The 19,419-nt window shown below is 45.6% G+C and overlaps 1 protein-coding gene across 5 annotated transcripts; it reads left to right on the forward strand.

The window, feature by feature from the left end:
• The first annotated feature begins 428 nt into the window (after positions 1-428).
• Positions 429-15,558, forward strand: LOC134983062 (ecto-ADP-ribosyltransferase 5-like). Of its 5 annotated transcripts, none has more exons than XM_063948757.1 (6): positions 429-541; positions 1,767-1,900; positions 1,981-2,114; positions 3,782-4,472; positions 9,700-9,732; positions 14,092-15,558. In XM_063948757.1, exons 3-6 carry the CDS (start codon positions 2,058-2,060, stop codon positions 14,178-14,180), a joined length of 870 nt encoding a protein of 289 aa, XP_063804827.1. In that variant the 5' UTR covers positions 429-541; positions 1,767-1,900; positions 1,981-2,057; the 3' UTR covers positions 14,181-15,558. The 5 variants fall into 5 exon arrangements, with proteins under 5 accessions (XP_063804827.1, XP_063804829.1, XP_063804828.1 ...); XM_063948759.1 differs by having other exon boundaries at positions 1,984-2,114; XM_063948758.1 differs by having other exon boundaries at positions 1,767-1,875.
• Positions 15,559-19,419: the final 3,861 nt, after the last annotated feature.

Raw genomic sequence — 19,419 nt, forward strand, 5'->3', positions numbered from 1 at the left:
ATAGGAGTGCAAATAATTTACTTTTCCTAGAATTTTTGTGGCAAGTTGTGTCCAAAAATAAAGATTTTCAAAAAGTTTCAGTGGCCTGTGTTCTGTTAGTGGAATGAAGAATATATTTTTACAATATATGGTGCAAGACAAAAACCAAGCAAACACCAAAACCAGAATAAAACATGTTCCACTATCATTGCAGAAACCACACTGCTGCCTTGCACGCTCATGCCCCCTTGTGGCTGGAAGTTACATTGCAGATGAGGAGAGTATTGTCTACACAGACCGCAATTGTGTCTTCACATAATGAAACAATTGTTACAGTGACACATTCTTTGCATAATTACAATAAAACAAAATAGAAAAGAATCCATTTGTCCCTCCAGTTGGAAATCTTCCTATTTCATTTAACCTTTGAAAACATTTGAGCGCTTGACAACAATGTATGGAATGGTCATCGTACTTATTGTGCATTATACACGGAATAATACCCATGTTCTAGGGGTGCTGTCCCAGGTACTATAGAGAGATGAAGATCTGAACATATAAGGTGAGACATTTGCTTTTTCTTATTCCTTGTTGCAATACTTGGGTGTGGGTGGTGGTGGGGGAGAGAGCGTGGGAATGAATTTCTAATAAAATAGAGGTAAGTGGTCTTTAGACGCACTGTAATACATGGACTTGTCTTGGGCTATTTCTGTCATTGATGGGAAAATCTAATTGAATGTAATCTAACAAAAGTCCAAACCAAAGCAGACAGGCGCTATAACAAATACAGACAATATAGTATATGTTCTTTCAGAACTGTAACTCTGGATAATCTGGGTTCTTAGAAACAGATACCTGTAGCTCTTTGTACTCCAAGAGAATATTATACATAGCCACAGCATACACTATCTAGACTAGAACCTCAGTATATCGCAGTCATGGGTCCCCCCAAATGCACCAGGGTGAAGGAAAGAAACAAAATAGTATAATTCTGCTTAATGGGGGTTAATCAGAGTTGTTAGTAATTGTGTAAAACCATGTGCACTGCAGGTGGGGCAGATGTAACATGTGCAGAGAGAGTTAGATTTGGGTGGGTTACATTGTTTCTGTGCAGGGTAAATACTGGCTGTTTATTTCTACACAGCAATTTAGATTTCAATTGAACACACCCAACCCAAATCTAAAATTTTTTTGATGTTTGCTTAATCAAATGTTCCACAATTGTGTTATCACCATCGGAATTGCTGTATGGGAATCAGGAGCTGGGTTTCCCTGATGCTCATAAGTGAAAGTCCACAGATATTACAGCAGATGATGGGGTTGTGTAGCGTCCATCTGAGTTGTGATATGAATTTTGGAACTGTGGAGTGAAACTTTACAGTAGGTGAACAAGAAAAGTGCACACAACACGGGCCAATGGCATAGTTATATCACCTAGCTTGTCAGTACATTAGAGGAGATGTTGTCCAATAAAAACAATGCATTTGAATATTATGAAGGTTTGTGGCTCTTGTATATAGTTCTTTAAAAGATAATCAGGATTAACTGAAACAGGATCCAGTCTCATCTCAGGAGAACATACCGTATGTAGTCTCATCAGAGGAGACAGATAAAACTGTTGCTGAAAGAACACTTGAATTATTTGACAGACTTGCTGGATAGCCATACACCGAGAGGCTACATACCAAAAAGAGATAGTAGCACTCAATTCTGTATAGATTACTGAAGGCATAAAGTGATCACATGGTTAGATTAGCCTTTTCTTTCTAAAGTATCATCCTTTCTAGGGTGCAAAGTAAACCACCTTGTGGGGGTCATACAACACGATGAGGATCCTATGATAGAAGCTCGGCCGTCATTCTCTGCCCGCTCACTCAAATTCAGGAAGAAAAGAAGGTGCATGTTCCTAGTAGCAGGCCCAGTATGTAACCATTCTGTCTATACCACAATATTATATGTATCTGCACTGAGGACAGCGTCTCTCATCATCTCACATTGCAGCAGATGACCAACCTGAAATCAGCTCTACACAAGATAACCGTGTGACGTCCTTCACAGACCAGACTGAGACCATCAAGATGATGCTGAAATCACTAGAACTGTTCAGTGCCCTATACATCTTATTATCAGTACAGGTATCTATCTATCTATCTATCTATCTATCTATCTATTTATCTATCTATCTATCTCATATCTAGCTATCTATTGGTGCCCATACACTTGTGTGATGCCCCACGACGCAACATCGCATCGGCAGTTCAGGTGCGATGAAACCGCACCTGAACTGCCAAAGAGATAACCATGTGATCATGCGATAGATCGCATGGTAATCACGTGATGGGCACAGTCACAGCCGAGTGGGAGCGGCCTCAGGCTAAAAACCACATGCGATCGCACTGCGATGCGAGAAATATTAAGTGCAGCACATACTATCTTGAGACGTAATCGGTCCGTTTCCACTTTTGTTTTTGAAAGTCCCCTAAATTGACCCAAATATATACTTATACCCATTTTTATGTAGCCCCAAATATAGTGATAGTACTTATTTTGCAGAGGGAAAAAATAGCGTTCTACCGTTTTTCAGCAGCCATTTGACCCGATTTAATGACACTAATTAGTTATATCGTGGCCACAAATAACCCTTTCACATCGCCAATGCCGGATCCCACCCAGGAATTGGAAACGGGTCCTTCCCGGGTGGGATCCGGCATTGGCGGTGTGAAAGTGTCGCCTCTACCTATTGTAGTGAACGGGTCCCGGGTCGCATCGACCTCGGAACCCGTTCACGCTGCCACTGACCAGGTATTCAACCCGGGAATAACAATGCTTTATTCACGGATTGAATTACCGGGTCAGGAGACCCGGGAATTCCACCATGGCCCTTTCACACCACACACCGACCCATGTCAACCCAGCAATATGCCAGGTCGATACCGGGTTATTTGTGCAGTGTGAAAGGAGTATAATAGACTTCTATAATTTCTGATATTAGTTTGGCGTTTTGTAGGGTACAGACACATTTCCCCACTTTTTCCTATGCTTTTGCCGGCTAGAATTATAGCGAGATTGCTGTTATTGATGATTTGGAATAGGATAGGTGTGATAAACAGGAGTCCTTAGGTGCAGTAACACTTGCGGATCGCGTTATCGCGGCTAATTGGATGCCGCCATATATCTTGGACTATAAAAGGCCTATTTATTAATTACGATTAGTGGGATAGCCCCAGAAAATACCTGATACCTGCTGCGGTCCTCAGTCTTACTTTGCAGTAGCCTCTTTAAGAACAATTTTTTTTTTTTAATTTAATTTCACTCCTACATTTTATTTACAAAGCTCGTTATTTTTAGAAATAATCCCGCTGCGCTGACTAATAAGTTATCTGCCTCCCTCTGTGGAGCACAACAGTCTATATTTCATGTGTGTGTGTGAGTATGACACTGAATACTGGGGGTTATCCAGAGTTGTTAGCAACCCAACAGAAGCACACAACTGGGCGAAACCATGTGCACTGCAGGTGGGGCAGATGTAACATGTGCAGAGAGAGTTAGATTTGGGAGGGGTGTATTCAAACTGAAATTTAAATTGCAGTGTAAGAATAAAGCAGCCAGTATTTACCCTGCACAGAAACAATGTAACCCACCCAAATCTAATTCTCTCTGCACATGTTACATATGCCCCACCTGCACTGCACATGGTTTTGCCCAACTGCTAACTTTTTTGGTTTGCTAACAACTCTGAAGACCCCCCATTGGCCATGGCACCGCATCATAATAATAAGCCATCTCCTGGCGTGTTTTCCAGCTGCGCTGCCAGGCTGTGGATATGAGCATGATGCCGGATGCATTTGATGATCAGTATTTGGGCTGCGCCCGGGAAATGGAGCGGGTAATGCCAGGCATACTGGAGCGGGAGAAGAAGTATAAGCCGTTTGCCACAATGTGGATCTCAGCAGAACAGGACTGGAAGAAAATAAAGCCATATAACATCGTACCTGCTGAATTTAAGGATGAATATGGCACAGCCATCATCCTGTACACCAAGGAGAGCCCCTTCCCTATTTACCAGATGCTGAACAGAAACGTGTCCATCGCTGGGCGATCCCGGGATCATTACATGGACAGATTTCATTTCAAAGCTCTTCACTTCTACCTGACAAGGACTCTGCAGGTGCTCAGCAGCGGCTGCGCCGGGCGGTCCCAGGTGTACCGGGGGACGTGGCTGACGTACAGTACTGTATCACCCAACCTCCGCTTTGGACACTTTGCCTCATCATCTTTCAGCCCACAGGTTGCCCAGAGATTTGGAACTAAGACTCTGTTTACTATATTTACCTGCTTCGGGGTGAGCATCGAGGTGTTCTCAGACTTCAAAGAACAAGAAGTGCTCATTCCAGTAACAGAAAAGTTTGACATTATGAAAAAATCTGAAAACTCGTATGTGCTCAGAAGCACCGGCCACCATTGCAGCTACTACAACTGTGCATACCTAGGAGGTGAGTGTGATGTCACTGAGTGTACCTAGGAGGTGAGTGTGATGTCACTGAGTGTATCTAGGAGGTGAGTGTGATGTCACTGAGTGTATCTAGGAGCAGTGGCGTAAGTTCGTCCCAGTTGCCCGGAGGCAATATAAATGTTGGTGCCCCCCTATTTCCTATATTAAGATAAATATGTGTGTGTGTGTGTGTGTGTGTGTGTGTGTGTGTAGTGTTCTGAAAAAAATGTATATACTGTATTTATACATTCAATTGTCTTTTATTTTAAATCACACATTTCTTAGCAGTCATACCGAGGATTAGAACCCATGACCTGTTACACTAACAGCAGACACTTTACTGATGGAGCTATTTGCTCCTGTAGAGGAAGCATGAGAATTCTAACTATATGAAGTTACGTGTAATTGTCAGAGAAGTATCTTCATATAGTTAAAATTCTCATATTTCCTATACAGGAGCAAACCAATTCATCAGTAAGGTGCCTGCTTCCAGTGTAATAGGTTGTGGTTTCTAATCCTGGCTATGACACTTGTAAAATGTGTATATTCAGTATAATAAAGAGGGTGTGATTTGTAAGGTGCAGGGACCAGTGAGGAAGTCAGCCACTGAAAAGACAGCAACAGCTATCAATTAACTTAATTCAATAAAGTCACAGAATGGGAGGAGAGGTGCCCCCCTTCAGAGCAGGAGCCCGGCGGCAGATGACTCCGTTGCCTCCCAGAGTTCTGCCTCTGTCTAGGAGGTGAGTGTGATATCACTGAGTGTACCTAGGAGGTAAGTGTGATGTCACTGAGTGTACCTAGGAGGCGAGTGTGATGTCACTGAGTGTACCTAGGAGGTGAGTGTGATGTCACTGAGTGTATCTAGGAGGTGAGTGTGATGTCACTGAGTGTATCTAGGAGGTGAGTGTGATATCACTGAGTGTACCTAGGAGGTAAGTGTGATGTCACTGAGTGTACCTAGGAGGTGAGTGTGATGTCACTGAGTGTACCTAGGAGGTGAGTGTGATGTCACTGAGTGTATCTAGGAGGTGAGTGTGATGTCACTGAGTGTACCTAGGAGGTAAGTGTGATGTCACTGAGTGTACCTAGGAGGTGAGTGAGATGTCACTGAGTGTACCTAGGAGGTGAGTGTGATGTCACTGAGTGTACCTAGGAGGTAAGTGTGACATCACTGAGTGTACCTAGGAGGTGAGTGTGATGTCACTGAGTGCACCTAGGAGGTGAGTGTGATATCACTGAGTGTATCTAGGAGGTGCGTGTGACATCACTTAGTGTACCTAGGAGGTGAGTGTGACATCACTGAGTGTACCTAGGAGGTGAGTGTGACATCACTGAGTGTACCTAGGAGGTGAGTGTGACATCACTGAGTGCAGCTAGGAGGTGAGTGAGGTGTCACTGAGTGTACCTAGGAGGTGAGTGTGACATCAGTGAGTGTACCTAGGAGGTGAGTGTGACATCAGGGAGTGCACCTAGGAGGTGAGTGGGACATCAGTGAGTGTACCTAGGAGGTGAGTGTGATGTCACTGAGTGTACCTAGGAGGTGAGTGTGATGTCACTAAGTGTACCTAGGAGGTGAGTGTGATGTCACTGAGTGTTTCCAGGAGGTGAGTGTGATATCACTGAGTGTACCTAGGAGGTGAGTGTGATGTCACTGAGTGTATCTAGGAGGTGAATGTGATTTCACTGAGTGTACCTAGGAAGTTTATATGGTGTCATTAAGTGTACAAAGGAGGTGAGTGTGACATCGCTAAGTGTTCCTAGGAGGTGAGCGTGACATCACTGAGTGTACCTAGGAGGTGACTGTGACATCACTGAGTGTACCTAGGGGGGACTGTGATGTCACTGAGTGTACCTAGGAGGTGAGTATGACATCACTGAGTGTACCTAGGAGGTGAGTATGACATCAATGAGTGTACCTAGGAGGTGAGTGTGATGTCACTGAGTGTACCTAGGAGGTGAGTGTGACATCACTGAGTGTTCCTAGGAGGTGAGTGTGACGTCACTGACTGTACCTAGTAGGTGAGTGTGACGTCACTGAGTGTACCTAGGAGGTGAGTGTGACATCACTGAGTGTACCTAGCTGGTCAGTGTGATATCACTGAGTGTACATAGGAGGTGATTGTGATGTCACTGAGTGTACATAGGAGGTGAGTGTGATGTCACTGAGTGTACCTAGGAGGTGAATGTGATGTCACTGAGTGTACCTAGGAGGTGAGTGTGGTGTCACTGAGTGTACCTAGGAGGTGAGTGTGGTGTCACTGAGTGTACCTAGGAGGTGGTTGTGACATCACTGAGTGTTCCTAGGAGGTGAGTGTGACATCACTGAGTGTACCTAGGGGGTGAGTGGGATATCTCTGAGTGTACCCAGGAGATGAGTGTGACATCACTGAGTGTACCTAGGAGGTGAGTGTGATGTCACTGAGTGTACCTAGCTGGTGAGTGTGATATCACTGAGTGTACCTAGGAGGTGAGTGTGACATCACTGAGTGTACCTAGCTGGTCAGTGTGATATCACTGAGTGTACATAGGAGGTGATTGTGATGTCACTGAGTGTACATAGGAGGTGAGTGTGATGTCACTGAGTGTACCTAGGAGGTGAATGTGATGTCACTGAGTGTATCTAGGAGGTGAATGTGATGTCACTGAGTGTACCTAGGAGGTGAGTGTGGTGTCACTGAGTGTACCTAGGAGGTGAGTGTGGTGTCACTGAGTGTACCTAGGAGGTGGTTGTGACATCACTGAGTGTTCCTAGGAGGTGAGTGTGACATCACTGAGTGTACCTAGGGGGTGAGTGTGATATCTCTGAGTGTACCCAGGAGGTGAGTGTGACATCACTGAGTGTACCTAGGAGGTGAGTGTGATGTCACTGAGTGTACCTAGCTGGTGAGTGTGATATCACTGAGTGTACCTAGGAGGTGAGTGTGACATCACTGAGTGTACCTAGCTGGTCAGTGTGATATCACTGAGTGTACATAGGAGGTGATTGTGATGTCACTGAGTGTACATAGGAGGTGAGTGTGATGTCACTGAGTGTACCTAGGAGGTGAATGTGATGTCACTGAGTGTACCTAGGAGGTGAGTGTGGTGTCACTGAGTGTACCTAGGAGGTGAGTGTGGTGTCACTGAGTGTACCTAAGAGGTGAGTGTGGCATCACTGAGTGTTCCTAGGAGGTGAGTGTGATGTCACTGAGTGTACCTAGGAGGTGAGTGTGACATCACTAAGTGTAACTAGGAGGTGAGTGTGATGTCACTGAGGGAACCTAGGAGGTGAATGTGATGTCACTGAGTGTATCTAGGAGGTGAATGTGATGTCACTGAGTGTACCTAGGAGGTGAGTGTGGTGTCACTGAGTGGACCTAGGAGGTGAGTGTGGTGTCACTGAGTGTACCTAGGAGGTGAGTGTGACATCACTGAGTGTACCTAGGAGGTGAGTATGATGTCACTGAGTGTACCTAGTATGTGAGTATGATGTCACTGAGTGTACCTAGATGAGTGTGACATCACTGAGTGCACCTAGGAGGTGAGTGAGGTGTCATTGAGTGCACCTAGGAGGTGAGTGTGACATCAGTGAGTGTACCTAGGAGGTGAGTGTGACATCAGGGAGTGTACCTAGGAGGTGAGTATGACATCAGTGAGTGTACCTAGGAGGTGAGTGTGATGTCACTGAGTGTACCTAGGAGGTGAGTGTGATGTCACTAAGTGTACCTAGGAGGTGAGTGTGATATCGCTGAGTGTTTCCAGGAGGTGAGTGTGATATCACTGAGTGTACCTAGGAGGTGAGTGTGATGTCACTGAGTGTATCTAGGAGGTGAATGTGATTTCACTGAGTGTACCTAGGAAGTTAATATGGTGTCACTGAGTGTACAAAGGAGGCGAGTGTGACTTCGCTAAGTGTTCCTAGGAGGTGAGTGTGACATCACTGAGTGTACCCAGGAGGTGACTGTGACATCACTGAGTGTACCTAGAGGGGGGGGGGACTATGATGTCACTGAGTGTACCTAGGAGGTGAGTATGATGTCACTGAGTGTACCTAGGAGGTGAGTGTGACATCACTGAGTGTACCTAGGAGGTGAGTATGACATAACTGAGTGTACCTAGGAGGTGAGTGTGGTGTCACTGAGTATACCTAGGAGGTGAGTGTGATATCACTGAGTGTACCTAGGAGGTGAGTGTGATGTCACTGAGTGTACCTAGGAGATGAGTATGGTGTCACTGAGTGTACCTAGGAGGTGAGTGTGGTGTCACTGAGTGTATCTAGGAGGTGAATGTGATGTCACTGAGTGTACCTAGGAGGTGAGTGTGGTGTCACTGAGTGTACCTAGGAGGTGAGTGTGGTGTCACTGAGTGTACCTAGGAGGTGAGTGTGGTGTCACTGAGTGTACCTAGGAGGTGAGTGTGCTGTGACTGAGTGTACCTAGGAGGTGAGTGTGATGTCACTGAGTGTACATAAGAGGTGAGTGTGGTGTCACTGAGTATACCTAGGAGGTGAGTGTGGTGTCACTGAGTGTACCTAGGAGGTGAGTGTGATGTCACTGAGTGTACCTAGAAGGTGAGTGTGGTGTCACTGAGTGTACCTAGAAGGTGAATAAGATGCCACTGAGTGTACATAGGATGTGAGTGTGATGCCACTGAGTGTATCTAGGAGGTGAATGTGATGTCACTGAGTGTAACTAGGAGGTGAGTGTGATGTCACTGAGTGTACCTAGGAGGTGAGTGTGATGTCACTGAGTGTACCTAGGAGGTGAGTGTGATGTCACTGAGTGTACCTAGAAGGTGAGTGTGGTGTCACTGAGTGTACCTAGAAGGTGAATAAGATGTCACTGAGTGTACATAGGATGTGAGTGTGATGCCACTGAGTGTACACAGGATGTGAGTGTGATGCCACTGAGTGTACCTAGGAGGTGAGTGTGATGTCACTGAGTGTACCAGTGACTGATCCCCAGGTAGTGTTGGAGCAGGTATAGTAAGTTATTAGGCAGGGGTGGGAAGAGCTCCCGGTCACTGACGGAAGCAGGGACTTGGGGAGTACAGACAGTTACAGTAGGTCCACATGTTCTGGTTTTTAATGGCACAGCTGTTTGCACAAATTAAAAAAGGGTGATCTGTGTCCAGCAGGTGACCCCCATTATATTGATATCTTCATTTAAGTTTACATACAGCATGTGTGATATGACATGAGATATCTGAGAATAAATCATATGTAAGATTTTGTTTTTTTTCCACAGGAGAAAAAAGAAAACACCCTATTTGCAGCTCTGGTAAGGCCAGTAATACTCATAGTGGATAAAAGTAGGGTATTGTATTCTCATAGACTAACTAATGCAGACAATTTAGGGGGAAAGCGACAATTGTATGGGACTATCAAAGGGATATAGTACAGTAATGAGATAAGTGCCTCTGTCAGTGCAGCTGTATAGTGTTTTTAGGGAAAGGGGGATTAGAGTCTCTATGAACTTCAATAGCAGCAATGCTGGGGGACCAATGTGATGTGGCCACATACCATGAAAGAAACTACAGTAGTAGCCATACACAAACGTGGTGCAGGGGTTTCCCATACCATGCAGATATGGTGCACCTGTTATATCCAACGTACGTTTCGCCTGTGTGGTTTTTCTCAGAGAATCAGCTGATTCTCGATGAACCAAGTTTGTATATGGCAGATTTGTTAGCTAGTGGACAAAACCATGTGCACTGCGGGGGGGGGGGGGGGGGGGGGGGCAGATGTAACATGTGCAGAGAGAGTTATATTTGGGTGGGGTGATTTTCAAACTGAAATCCAAATTGCAGTGTAAAAATAAAGTAGCTAGCATTTACCCTGCACAGAAACAATATAACCCACCCAAATCTAACTCTCTCTGCACATGTTATATCTGCCCCCCCTGCAGTGAACATGGTTTTGTCCACTAGCTAACAAATTTGTTGCTGCTATCAGATCTGAATTAGGCCCAATGTGCTATATTTAGCCCTCCTTGCTTTATCTATGTACAAATCTCTTTGCCATATAGCACCCTGATGAGATTATATTTGTCCATGTTAACCTATTTGTGTGTTACCACTGAACCAATATAAATGGACACTTGTATCCCTTTCACACCAAAATCCCAGGTCAGACTTGGGACAGGCCCCATTTACCACCCAGGTTATTCTTGGTTTGGCCCATTTTCACTGCACATGGGTACAGTGTCAACTATTGACAACATCTTCAAGTGTCTCTGGATCTGGCTCTTCCTATGCTGTAAACAGGACCCGGGTCACCCGTTTATACTGCCCTGTAACCAAAATCCCTCCCATGTCCAACTCTTCCCTCTACCGGGTTGGATTCCCAGATCACTGGACCCGGGTTATTATTCTGATACCCCTTCATACCGAGCCACAACCCAGGTTGACTTGGCAATAACCCGGGTTATTATGGCAGGGAGAAAGATGTATTACTGGATCACAGGCAGGAGTTTATATTGCTACTTGTTAATCTATTGTGTTACACAATACATCGGGCTCCATCCAATAAGGTGCGAGTCTGCGAATGAGATCTTATTTCATGTTACTCGCAGACTTCGCACAAATGCGCGTACCCAAGAAATGCCACATTTGTCATGGAGAGGGTGTGTGAATTGTTTACAAAATGCAACTTTGGGAAGTGCATGAGAAAGTGAGGAGACCTTCCTGGACCCCCATGAAGTGACAAATTCATTAGCAGAATCATATAGAAGACTTATACCCCTTTTCCACTTCGACCCTGCAAATTCTCGGGTCTCAGCTCCGTGACACTGGTTGGGAGCAGGGTCGGGGACCCGGGACATAGTCCTGGGTAGTCTCCTTTTCACAAGTCAAAAACCCGGGTTTTGCGCATTCATATGCATCCCGACAATGAGGATACCAACACTGGATACAGGTAGGTATATTACCCCTCTCCTGTCCCCTACCCTAACTCTAACGCTTAGGGAGTGGCGGCTTGGATTAATCCTCAGATGTGGCGAATATGGCTAACCACCCCCCTAGTGCCCAACCCGAACCTCCCCCTAGTGCCTAACACTAACACATTCCCCCCCTTCCCCCACCCTAATCCTGATACTCACTGCTAGTATTTCGGGGTCAGTCACATGACCGCCTGCAAACAGACCACTGGGATGCCGAACGCATCCCTAGTATTATTGTATGAATCTTCATAATGGTTTTTGCAGCTTGTATTGATTTTAGGATTTCTGTTATTTCAGAAGTTTAATAAATGTTCTGAAGTATTTCATTTAGCGCGTGTCCTTACATAGATGTAGAGAGAAGTGCACGGACCCCGTGTTTTGGTTCTAATTCATCATCATGTTTTGGTTTAGGAAAACCACTCTGAAGTGTTTTGGTTCGGATGCAGAGTTCAGTTTAAAATCGATAAAACAAAAACAAAACAAAAAAATTGAGAATCTGATCAAAATTGATAAAAATCAATTAAAAAGATACCTAAAGTCATGTCATTTTGGCCGTCCCAAACCCGAAATTCAGATTTCAAATACGAATTCCGAACCGCAGGAAGATTCGTACTGGGACTCGCTTTTGGATCGGATCTCCTTGAGGGATCTGGACCAGGTGGATTCAGATTTCTGGAGAACTGAACCGCACATCCCCAGGCTGTAAAAGTAGCATTTACATACAGGCGCTGCTGCGACTCCGAAACAGACACAATAGCAGTCGCAACGCCCACCTCTTAATCAAGCCCACTGTATCAGGCCCCAATCAAACAAGCCTGCCATCCCCCACTATATGCCCCCACCATATGCCATCCCCCACTATATGCCCCCACTATATGCCATCCCCCACTATATGCCCCCACCATATGCCATCCCCCACTATATGCCCCCACTATATGCCATCCCCCATTATATGCCCCCACTATATGCCATCCCCCACTATATGCCCCCACCATATGCCATCCCCCACTATATGCCCCCACTATATGCCATCCCCCATTATATGCCCCCACTATATGCCATCCCCCACTATATGCCCCCACTATATGCCATCCCCCACTATATGCCATCCCCCACTATATGGTAGAACACTGAGCTCACTGTGTCAGGGCCTGGGGGGGGGGGGGGGGGGAATTACTGATTCCGCCAGCAAACTGCTTCTCGCTCACTGCCTGTGAATAAGTAGCTGCTTGCAGGCAGTATCATCAGAGCTCTGCAGGCCCCCTCTGAGCCCGGGCCCATTGCATCAGTACTGCCTGTACCCCCTGGTGGCCATGACTGTAATTATCCACACAGTGAATGTAACTATTGCCTGTATTTGCAGTCTATTTTGCTTGGAGAGGCAGCACTGGAGCCTGGAGTCCGTTATGCCTTTTACAGGTGCATCTGACTTTCTTGTACATGTTTAATTCAGGAAATTGTATCTTAGGGGCAGGGGCCTTGGAATGGGGAGGCGGGAGGGACAAGGGGGCAGCTCGCTCCCCCCAAACATGAGAGAGGTGCTTATACTGGAGGAGCAGAGGAGTGGTGGGTAGTCAGGTGAAATGCCGCTGCCGCACTTTACACCTCCTCCTTCTCCGCAGTGCACGGGCTGTGCAGCGGGAGCCTATTTCTTTAATGCACAACCGCTCCTGCTTCCCGATGGTCCCAGCGGCCGCACTCACCTCGGCTCTCCCATGGTGCTGTGCTTTGGTACCGTTGCCGGCCACCTCTTCTCCTCCCACTGTACCGCCTCCCTCCATCTCCTCCGGTTGCAGACTCCTGGCCTCCTCCGTGGTACCGCCTACTTCCCTCTATTAGCCCCGCCCCCGCAGTGTCTCTTCCCCCCGCACTCCTCGAGGTAGTACTCCTCCCAAGCCAAACAACACCACAAGCTCATGGCCACCATCTAGGGGCGCCAAACTGAGATTCTAGCTTGACCTCCCACCCCCAAGCAAAAAACGTTCTGATTACGGGCAGATTCAGCATGGATCACCATGCTGCCAACCGATGCCACCGCAACTCTGCATAAGCATTTGCAGAATTGTGATCCTTGCGCAGAAACTGAGTACCACTGACAGTTGCGGTTGACCCAGGTCTACTCAAAATAATGCACATGCAGCCGCACCTGCGCCATGTTTTTTAAACGCAAGCAATCGCAGCTGTGTTCAGATATACGTCCCAAAAATATCCATGACACACCTGCGTTTTCCCAAACAATTCCTACAAACGCCATGTTGCCTCCAACAAACGGTCACTTCCTGTAAATCAATTTGCGATCGCATCTCGCTGATCCTGCAAATGCACCGCAATCGCAAATGCGGCCTTGGCGCACGTGCAATACATTCGCAGCGCATGTGCAGTCATCGGCCAAATTTGCATTTTTGCAATTCAGTAATCCGTGCTGAATCAGGGCCTTAGTGCTACGTTACACCTGCCACAAGCGTCCAAGTTGATGATGATGATGGCGGGATGTTTGCTGCATCACTTACAGTATTTATACACGTTCCACTTAAAGTTCTGCCTCAAAGAGAGACTTACTGTACACAAAACAAAGTCATTTTTTCCCTTTGCCTCAGAATCAGAACTTTAGGTGTCATAGGTGTTTACAAAAGAAAAAAACATAGAAAACATAGAGATATTAATAATAGATCCTATACTGATGTATGCATCTTTCCGCAGCTCTGGGAATGAATTATGACCACAGCGCTCCTCTCATCCTAAGCTGTCTGACCGCCATACTGAATGTTATATGCCGGAAACAGTTGTGATGTCACCACTCACTACAGACGCCAGCGCTGGATCCAGTGTACAGGACAGGAACGGCACAATCTGCATTTACACCACAATAGTGATATAACAGGGTCACTATACGTCATAGTCACAGATATCACAGACCTTTCTCAGACCAATGCTAGCGAAATGACAAGTGACTTTAAAACTGGAATTTACTGACATAATTCCCGGACAGATTCCCATACTTTGTGAATATGGTGTTAAATTGATCGCGCTTTATGTAACTTCATGTATCTACAGTAATACGAGACTATGCTGCCGTCACACTGACACTGCTATGTGGAAGCATTCTGCAGCATGTGGAATATGGGGCATCGCTTTGTCATTTCTAACGCAATATATAAAGACCCATGGGGGTAATTCCAAGTTGATCGCAGCAGGACATTTTTTAACAGTTGGGCAAAACCATGTGCACTGCAGGGGAGGCAGATGTAACACGTGCAGAGAGAGTTAGATTTGGTTGGGTGATATTGTTTCTGTGCAGGGTAAATACTGGCTGCTTTATTTTTACACTGCAATTTAGATTTCAGATTGAACACACCCCACCCAAATCTAACTCTCTCTGCACATGTTAAATCTGCTCCCCCTGCAGTGCACATGGGGGGTAATTCCAAGTTGATCGCAGCAGGAATTTAGGGGGTCATTCCGAGTTGTTCGCTCTGTATTTTTCTTCGCATCGCAGCGATTTTCCGCTTATTGCGCATGCGCAATGTTCGGACTGCGCCAAGTAAATTTGCTATGCAGTTAGGTATTTTACTCACGGCTTTTTTTTCATTCTGGTGATCGTAATGTGATTGACAGTAATTGGGTGTTTCTGGGCAGAAACTGGCCGTTTTATGGGTGTGTGCGAAAAAACGCTACCGTTTCCGGGAAAAACGCGGGAGTGGCCGGAGAAATGGGGGAGTGTCTGGGCGGACGCTGGGTGTGTTTGTGACGTCAAACCAGGAACGACAAGCACTGAACTGATCGCAGATGCCGAGTAAGTCTGGAGCTACTCAGAAACTGCTAAGAGAGGTCTAATCGCAATATTGCGAATCCGTCGGTCGCAATTTTAAGAAGCTAAGATTCACTCCCAGTAGGCGGCGACTTAGCGTGTGCAATGTTGCTAAAAGCAGCTTGCGAGCGAACAACTCGGAATGAGGGCCCTAGTTAGCAATTGAGCAAAACCATGTGCACTGCAGGGGAGGCAGATGTAACATGTCCAGAGAGAGTTAGATTTGGGTGTGTTATTTTGTTTCTGTGCAGGGTAAATACTGGATGCTTTATTTTTACACTGCAATTTAGATTGCAGATTGAACACACCACTCCCAAATCTAACTCTCTCTGCACATGTTAAATCTGCCCCCCCCCCCCCCCCCCCCCCTGCAGTGCACATGGTTTTGCCCAACTGCCAAAATATTTCCTGCTGCGATCAACTTGGAATTACCCCCTATATACAGTAACATCATCTCCTGCGGGCTTAACCCATAATAACTGCATACAGTACAAAGCCACTGATTGTGACCCGGATACAATTAATGAGACCTGTACGGAACGCCGTGACATTCCTCTGAGTATTGATTTTGGCAACAAAGAGTCGAATGAAATTCATGTGGAATCAGTAACAATGTAATTCTGACAACTTGTTATTATGTAGTAAAAATAAAATAAATAAATAACACTATAATTAATCTAAATAATGTCTGTCACAGAGAGCTTGCAATCTATCGTTTTAGCTATGTTTGCTTTAAAAAAAATAGCATTTTACTGTGTTAGAGCCAAACTGTCTGTATTGTCTGCATATATAATAGTCATTGTATCTTATACTGTGAGTCAGTGTTTGGCAGAGCAAGACTAAGAAATGCAGCATGCTTGGTCTTGCGATGGCAGTCATAGAGAAGATTTATTCCCAAAGGGACCGTTTGGGAATGTGGAACAAGGAGCGGTAGCAAAATGATGGGTCACAGCAATATTTGGGGCATATTTGAGTCTGCTTCTGCGATCTTGTACACATTCACAGCTGCAGCAATATCTTACGTTCTCCAGCTGAGGTCTGAGTTTCACCATGGCAGTGGCACCACCCCCTCCTGGCCGCCATACTGTAGTGGAACTCAGGCCAGGCTGTCAGGTGGCCATTCACATGGGTCTTTTATGTACCAATAGATTGATTTATTTCTGGTTCTTGGCTGTAACGGGATACGGTCAACACAGCTTAGGTCGACATGCATTAGGTCGACATGGTCATTGGGTCGACACATACTAGGTCGACAGGTCAAAAGACCGACGTGCAGTTTTTTTTTAAATAATTTTTTGGATTTTTTCATTCTTAACGATTTACGTGGACTACAATTGGGAACGGTAACCTGTGCCGAGTGAAGCAAGACACCTTGCCCGAAGCATGGCGAGTGAAGTGAGCCATGCGAGGGGACACGGTGCACTAATTGGGGTTCCCCATCACTTTACGAAGGAAACGACGCCAAAAAGTAAAAAAAAACATGTTGACCTTTTGACATGTCGACTAGTACATGTCGACCTATTGTCCCTGTCGACCTAATGCATGTCAACCTTCCATGATTGACCTAATGACTGTCAACTTAAGTTGTGTCTATCCAACGACCCGTACCCGGCTGTAACGATGGCTGACCCCGGGAAATCAGGACCAGCACTAAGTTGTAGTTCTTCTGAATGATATTTGCCACAATTTCTGACTTTTAAGCAACAAACAGAATTTCATGACCATAACCAAACAGGGAGGTATAGAAATAGTGCAGGGAGGTGAGCCAGGGGGCGGCCCAGCTGCTTGGGGAGCTATGGCATGCCCCAAAATGATGAGATCGAGTGATGTGCCCTGAGGCCACGTCTTCCACCCGAAGCCATGCTCCATCCACCTTCCCTACAGAGCATCCTCAATTAAAGACCTCTTTTCCCACTGCTGGGGATATTATGTGTATTTGGCACTACTGGGGGCATTACGTGTAAATGGCACTATACTGGAGGCATTACATGTAACTGGCACTCTACTGGGGGCATTACATGTATCTGGCACTATATTTGTGGCATTACGTGTATCTGGTACTATATTTGGGGCATTATGTGTATCTGGGACTATACTTGTGGCATTACATGTAACTGGCAACAATTCTTGGGGCATTATGTATATCTGGCACTCTACTGGGTCATTACATATATCTGACACTATACTTGGGGCATTATGTGTAACTGGCACTTTACTGGGGAAATTATGTGTATCTGGCACTATACTGAGGGACATTATACTCCCTGCTCTCTTTCTCTGGAATTCCCTCCCCTCCCCGTCGTACTCTCCACCTTTCTATAAATCTTCAAACGGGCTCATAAGACCCACTTCTTCACCAAACCCAGCCAAGTCTCATCCTAACCCTCTGTTCCACGTTCTCTATGTACCCCATCTGTGTCACCCCTGTCTGTCTACCCCTCCTCTTTAGAATGTAAGCTTTCACAAGTAGGGCCCTCTTCCCTCATGTGCTTATCCTTTGTCTTACTTTAATAATCTTCAACTGCACCAAATCCAGCAGTCTTCTGCCACCTGATACTTATTCCAGTGTCATCTGCTGATGGAACTATGTGTATTTACCCTGTACTTGTCCGATATTGTCTTCAACTGTAAGTCGCTGTTTTCTTGATTTGATTATTTGTTTATGTACTCTGTAATTGGGTGCATGTGGATCCCTTGTGGCGCCATATAAATAAAGGATAATAATAATAATACAGGGTGCATTTTGTGCAACTGACACTATACTGGGGGCATTGCATGTATCTGACAATATACTTGGGGCATTACGTATATCTGACACTATACTGGGGTATTACATGTAACTGGCACAATACTGGGGAAATCATGGGTATCTGGCACTATACTGAGGGACATTGTGTGTAACTGGCACTATACTAAGGGCATTATGTGTAACTGGCATTATACTGGGGCATTATGTGTATCTGGCACTATACTGAGGGACATTGTGTGTAACTGGCACTATACTGAGGGCATTATGTGTAACTGGCATTATACTGGGGGCATTATGTGTATCTGGCACTATACTGGGGACATTATGTGGAACTGGCACTATACTGGGGGCATGATGTGTAACTGGCATTATACTGGGCGCATTTTGTGTAACTGCCACTACACAGGGGGCATTACGTGTATCTGACACTATACTTGGGGCATTCCGTATATCTGACACTATACTGGGGGTATTACATGGAACTGGCACTATACTGGGGAAATCATGTGGATCTGGCACTATACTGGGGACATTATGTGTAGCTGGCACTATACTGGGGGCATTATGTGTAACTGGCATTATATTGGGTGCATTTTGTGTAACTGCCACTACACTGGGGGCATTGCGTGTATCTGACACTATACTTGGGGCATTCTGTGTATCTGGCACATCACCATCTTCCTCCTCTTCTGCTGAAGTCACCAGAGACCTGCTGGCAGCCATTCAGAAGTGTCATGGAGCAACCTGAGGTAAGCACAGTTTTTCTAATAGATTTTTTTGCCCTAAAGCGTTTATCCTGATAGCAGTAAATTTTGTCGGTGTAGCTCCATACAGACGAATCCTCATACATCCAGCCTCGATACTCCATGCAGTGTGAGATGCCTGGTGGGAGAGAGTCGCCAGGTCCCGTGCAGCTCTAACTAAGGGGTCTATTCATGAAGCAGTGATAAGTGCGGAGTGGTGAGCCAGTGGAGAAGTTTCCCATGGCAACCAATCAGCATTGAAGTAACATCTATAGTTTGCATACTATACAGTTGTATGGACCAGCTGATTGGTTGCCATGGGCAACTTCTCCACTGGCTCACTTCTCCACTTTTTTCACTGCAACATACATAAACACATCGCAATGTTACAGTCTTCTCTCTCATTGCGCTTTCCTGAAATAATTTAGTGAAGTAATGCCTCTCTTATGGATATTTTACAGTATAGCTTGCCCTCAGTAATGCTGGTGCGGTGAAGTAATGCTCTCTTATGTAGATTTTATAGTCTAGCTTGCCCTCAGTAATGCTGGTGCAGTGAAGTAATGCTCTCTTATGTAGATTTTATAGTCTAGCTTGCCTCAGTAATGCTGGTGCAGTGAAGTAATGCTCTCTTATGTAGGTTTTACAGTATAGCTTGCCCTCAGTAATGCTGGTGCAGTGAAGTAATGCTCTCTTATGTAGATTTTACAGTCTAGCTTGCCCTCAGTAAT

The sequence above is a fragment of the Pseudophryne corroboree genome (assembly GCF_028390025.1).
Source record: "Pseudophryne corroboree isolate aPseCor3 chromosome 2 unlocalized genomic scaffold, aPseCor3.hap2 SUPER_2_unloc_4, whole genome shotgun sequence".
In the NCBI taxonomy this organism is placed as follows: domain Eukaryota; kingdom Metazoa; phylum Chordata; class Amphibia; order Anura; family Myobatrachidae; genus Pseudophryne; species Pseudophryne corroboree.

Coding starts and splice junctions, on each gene's coding strand:
- LOC134983062 (XM_063948757.1), top strand. CDS start 2,058: ATGATGCTGAAATCACTAGAACTGTTCAGTGCCCTATACATCTTATTA. Junction 2,115..3,781: donor ACATCTTATTATCAGTACAG/GTATCTATCTAT, acceptor CGTGTTTTCCAG/CTGCGCTGCCAGGCTGTGGA. Junction 9,733..14,091: donor ACACCCTATTTGCAGCTCTG/GTAAGGCCAGTA, acceptor ATCTTTCCGCAG/CTCTGGGAATGAATTATGAC.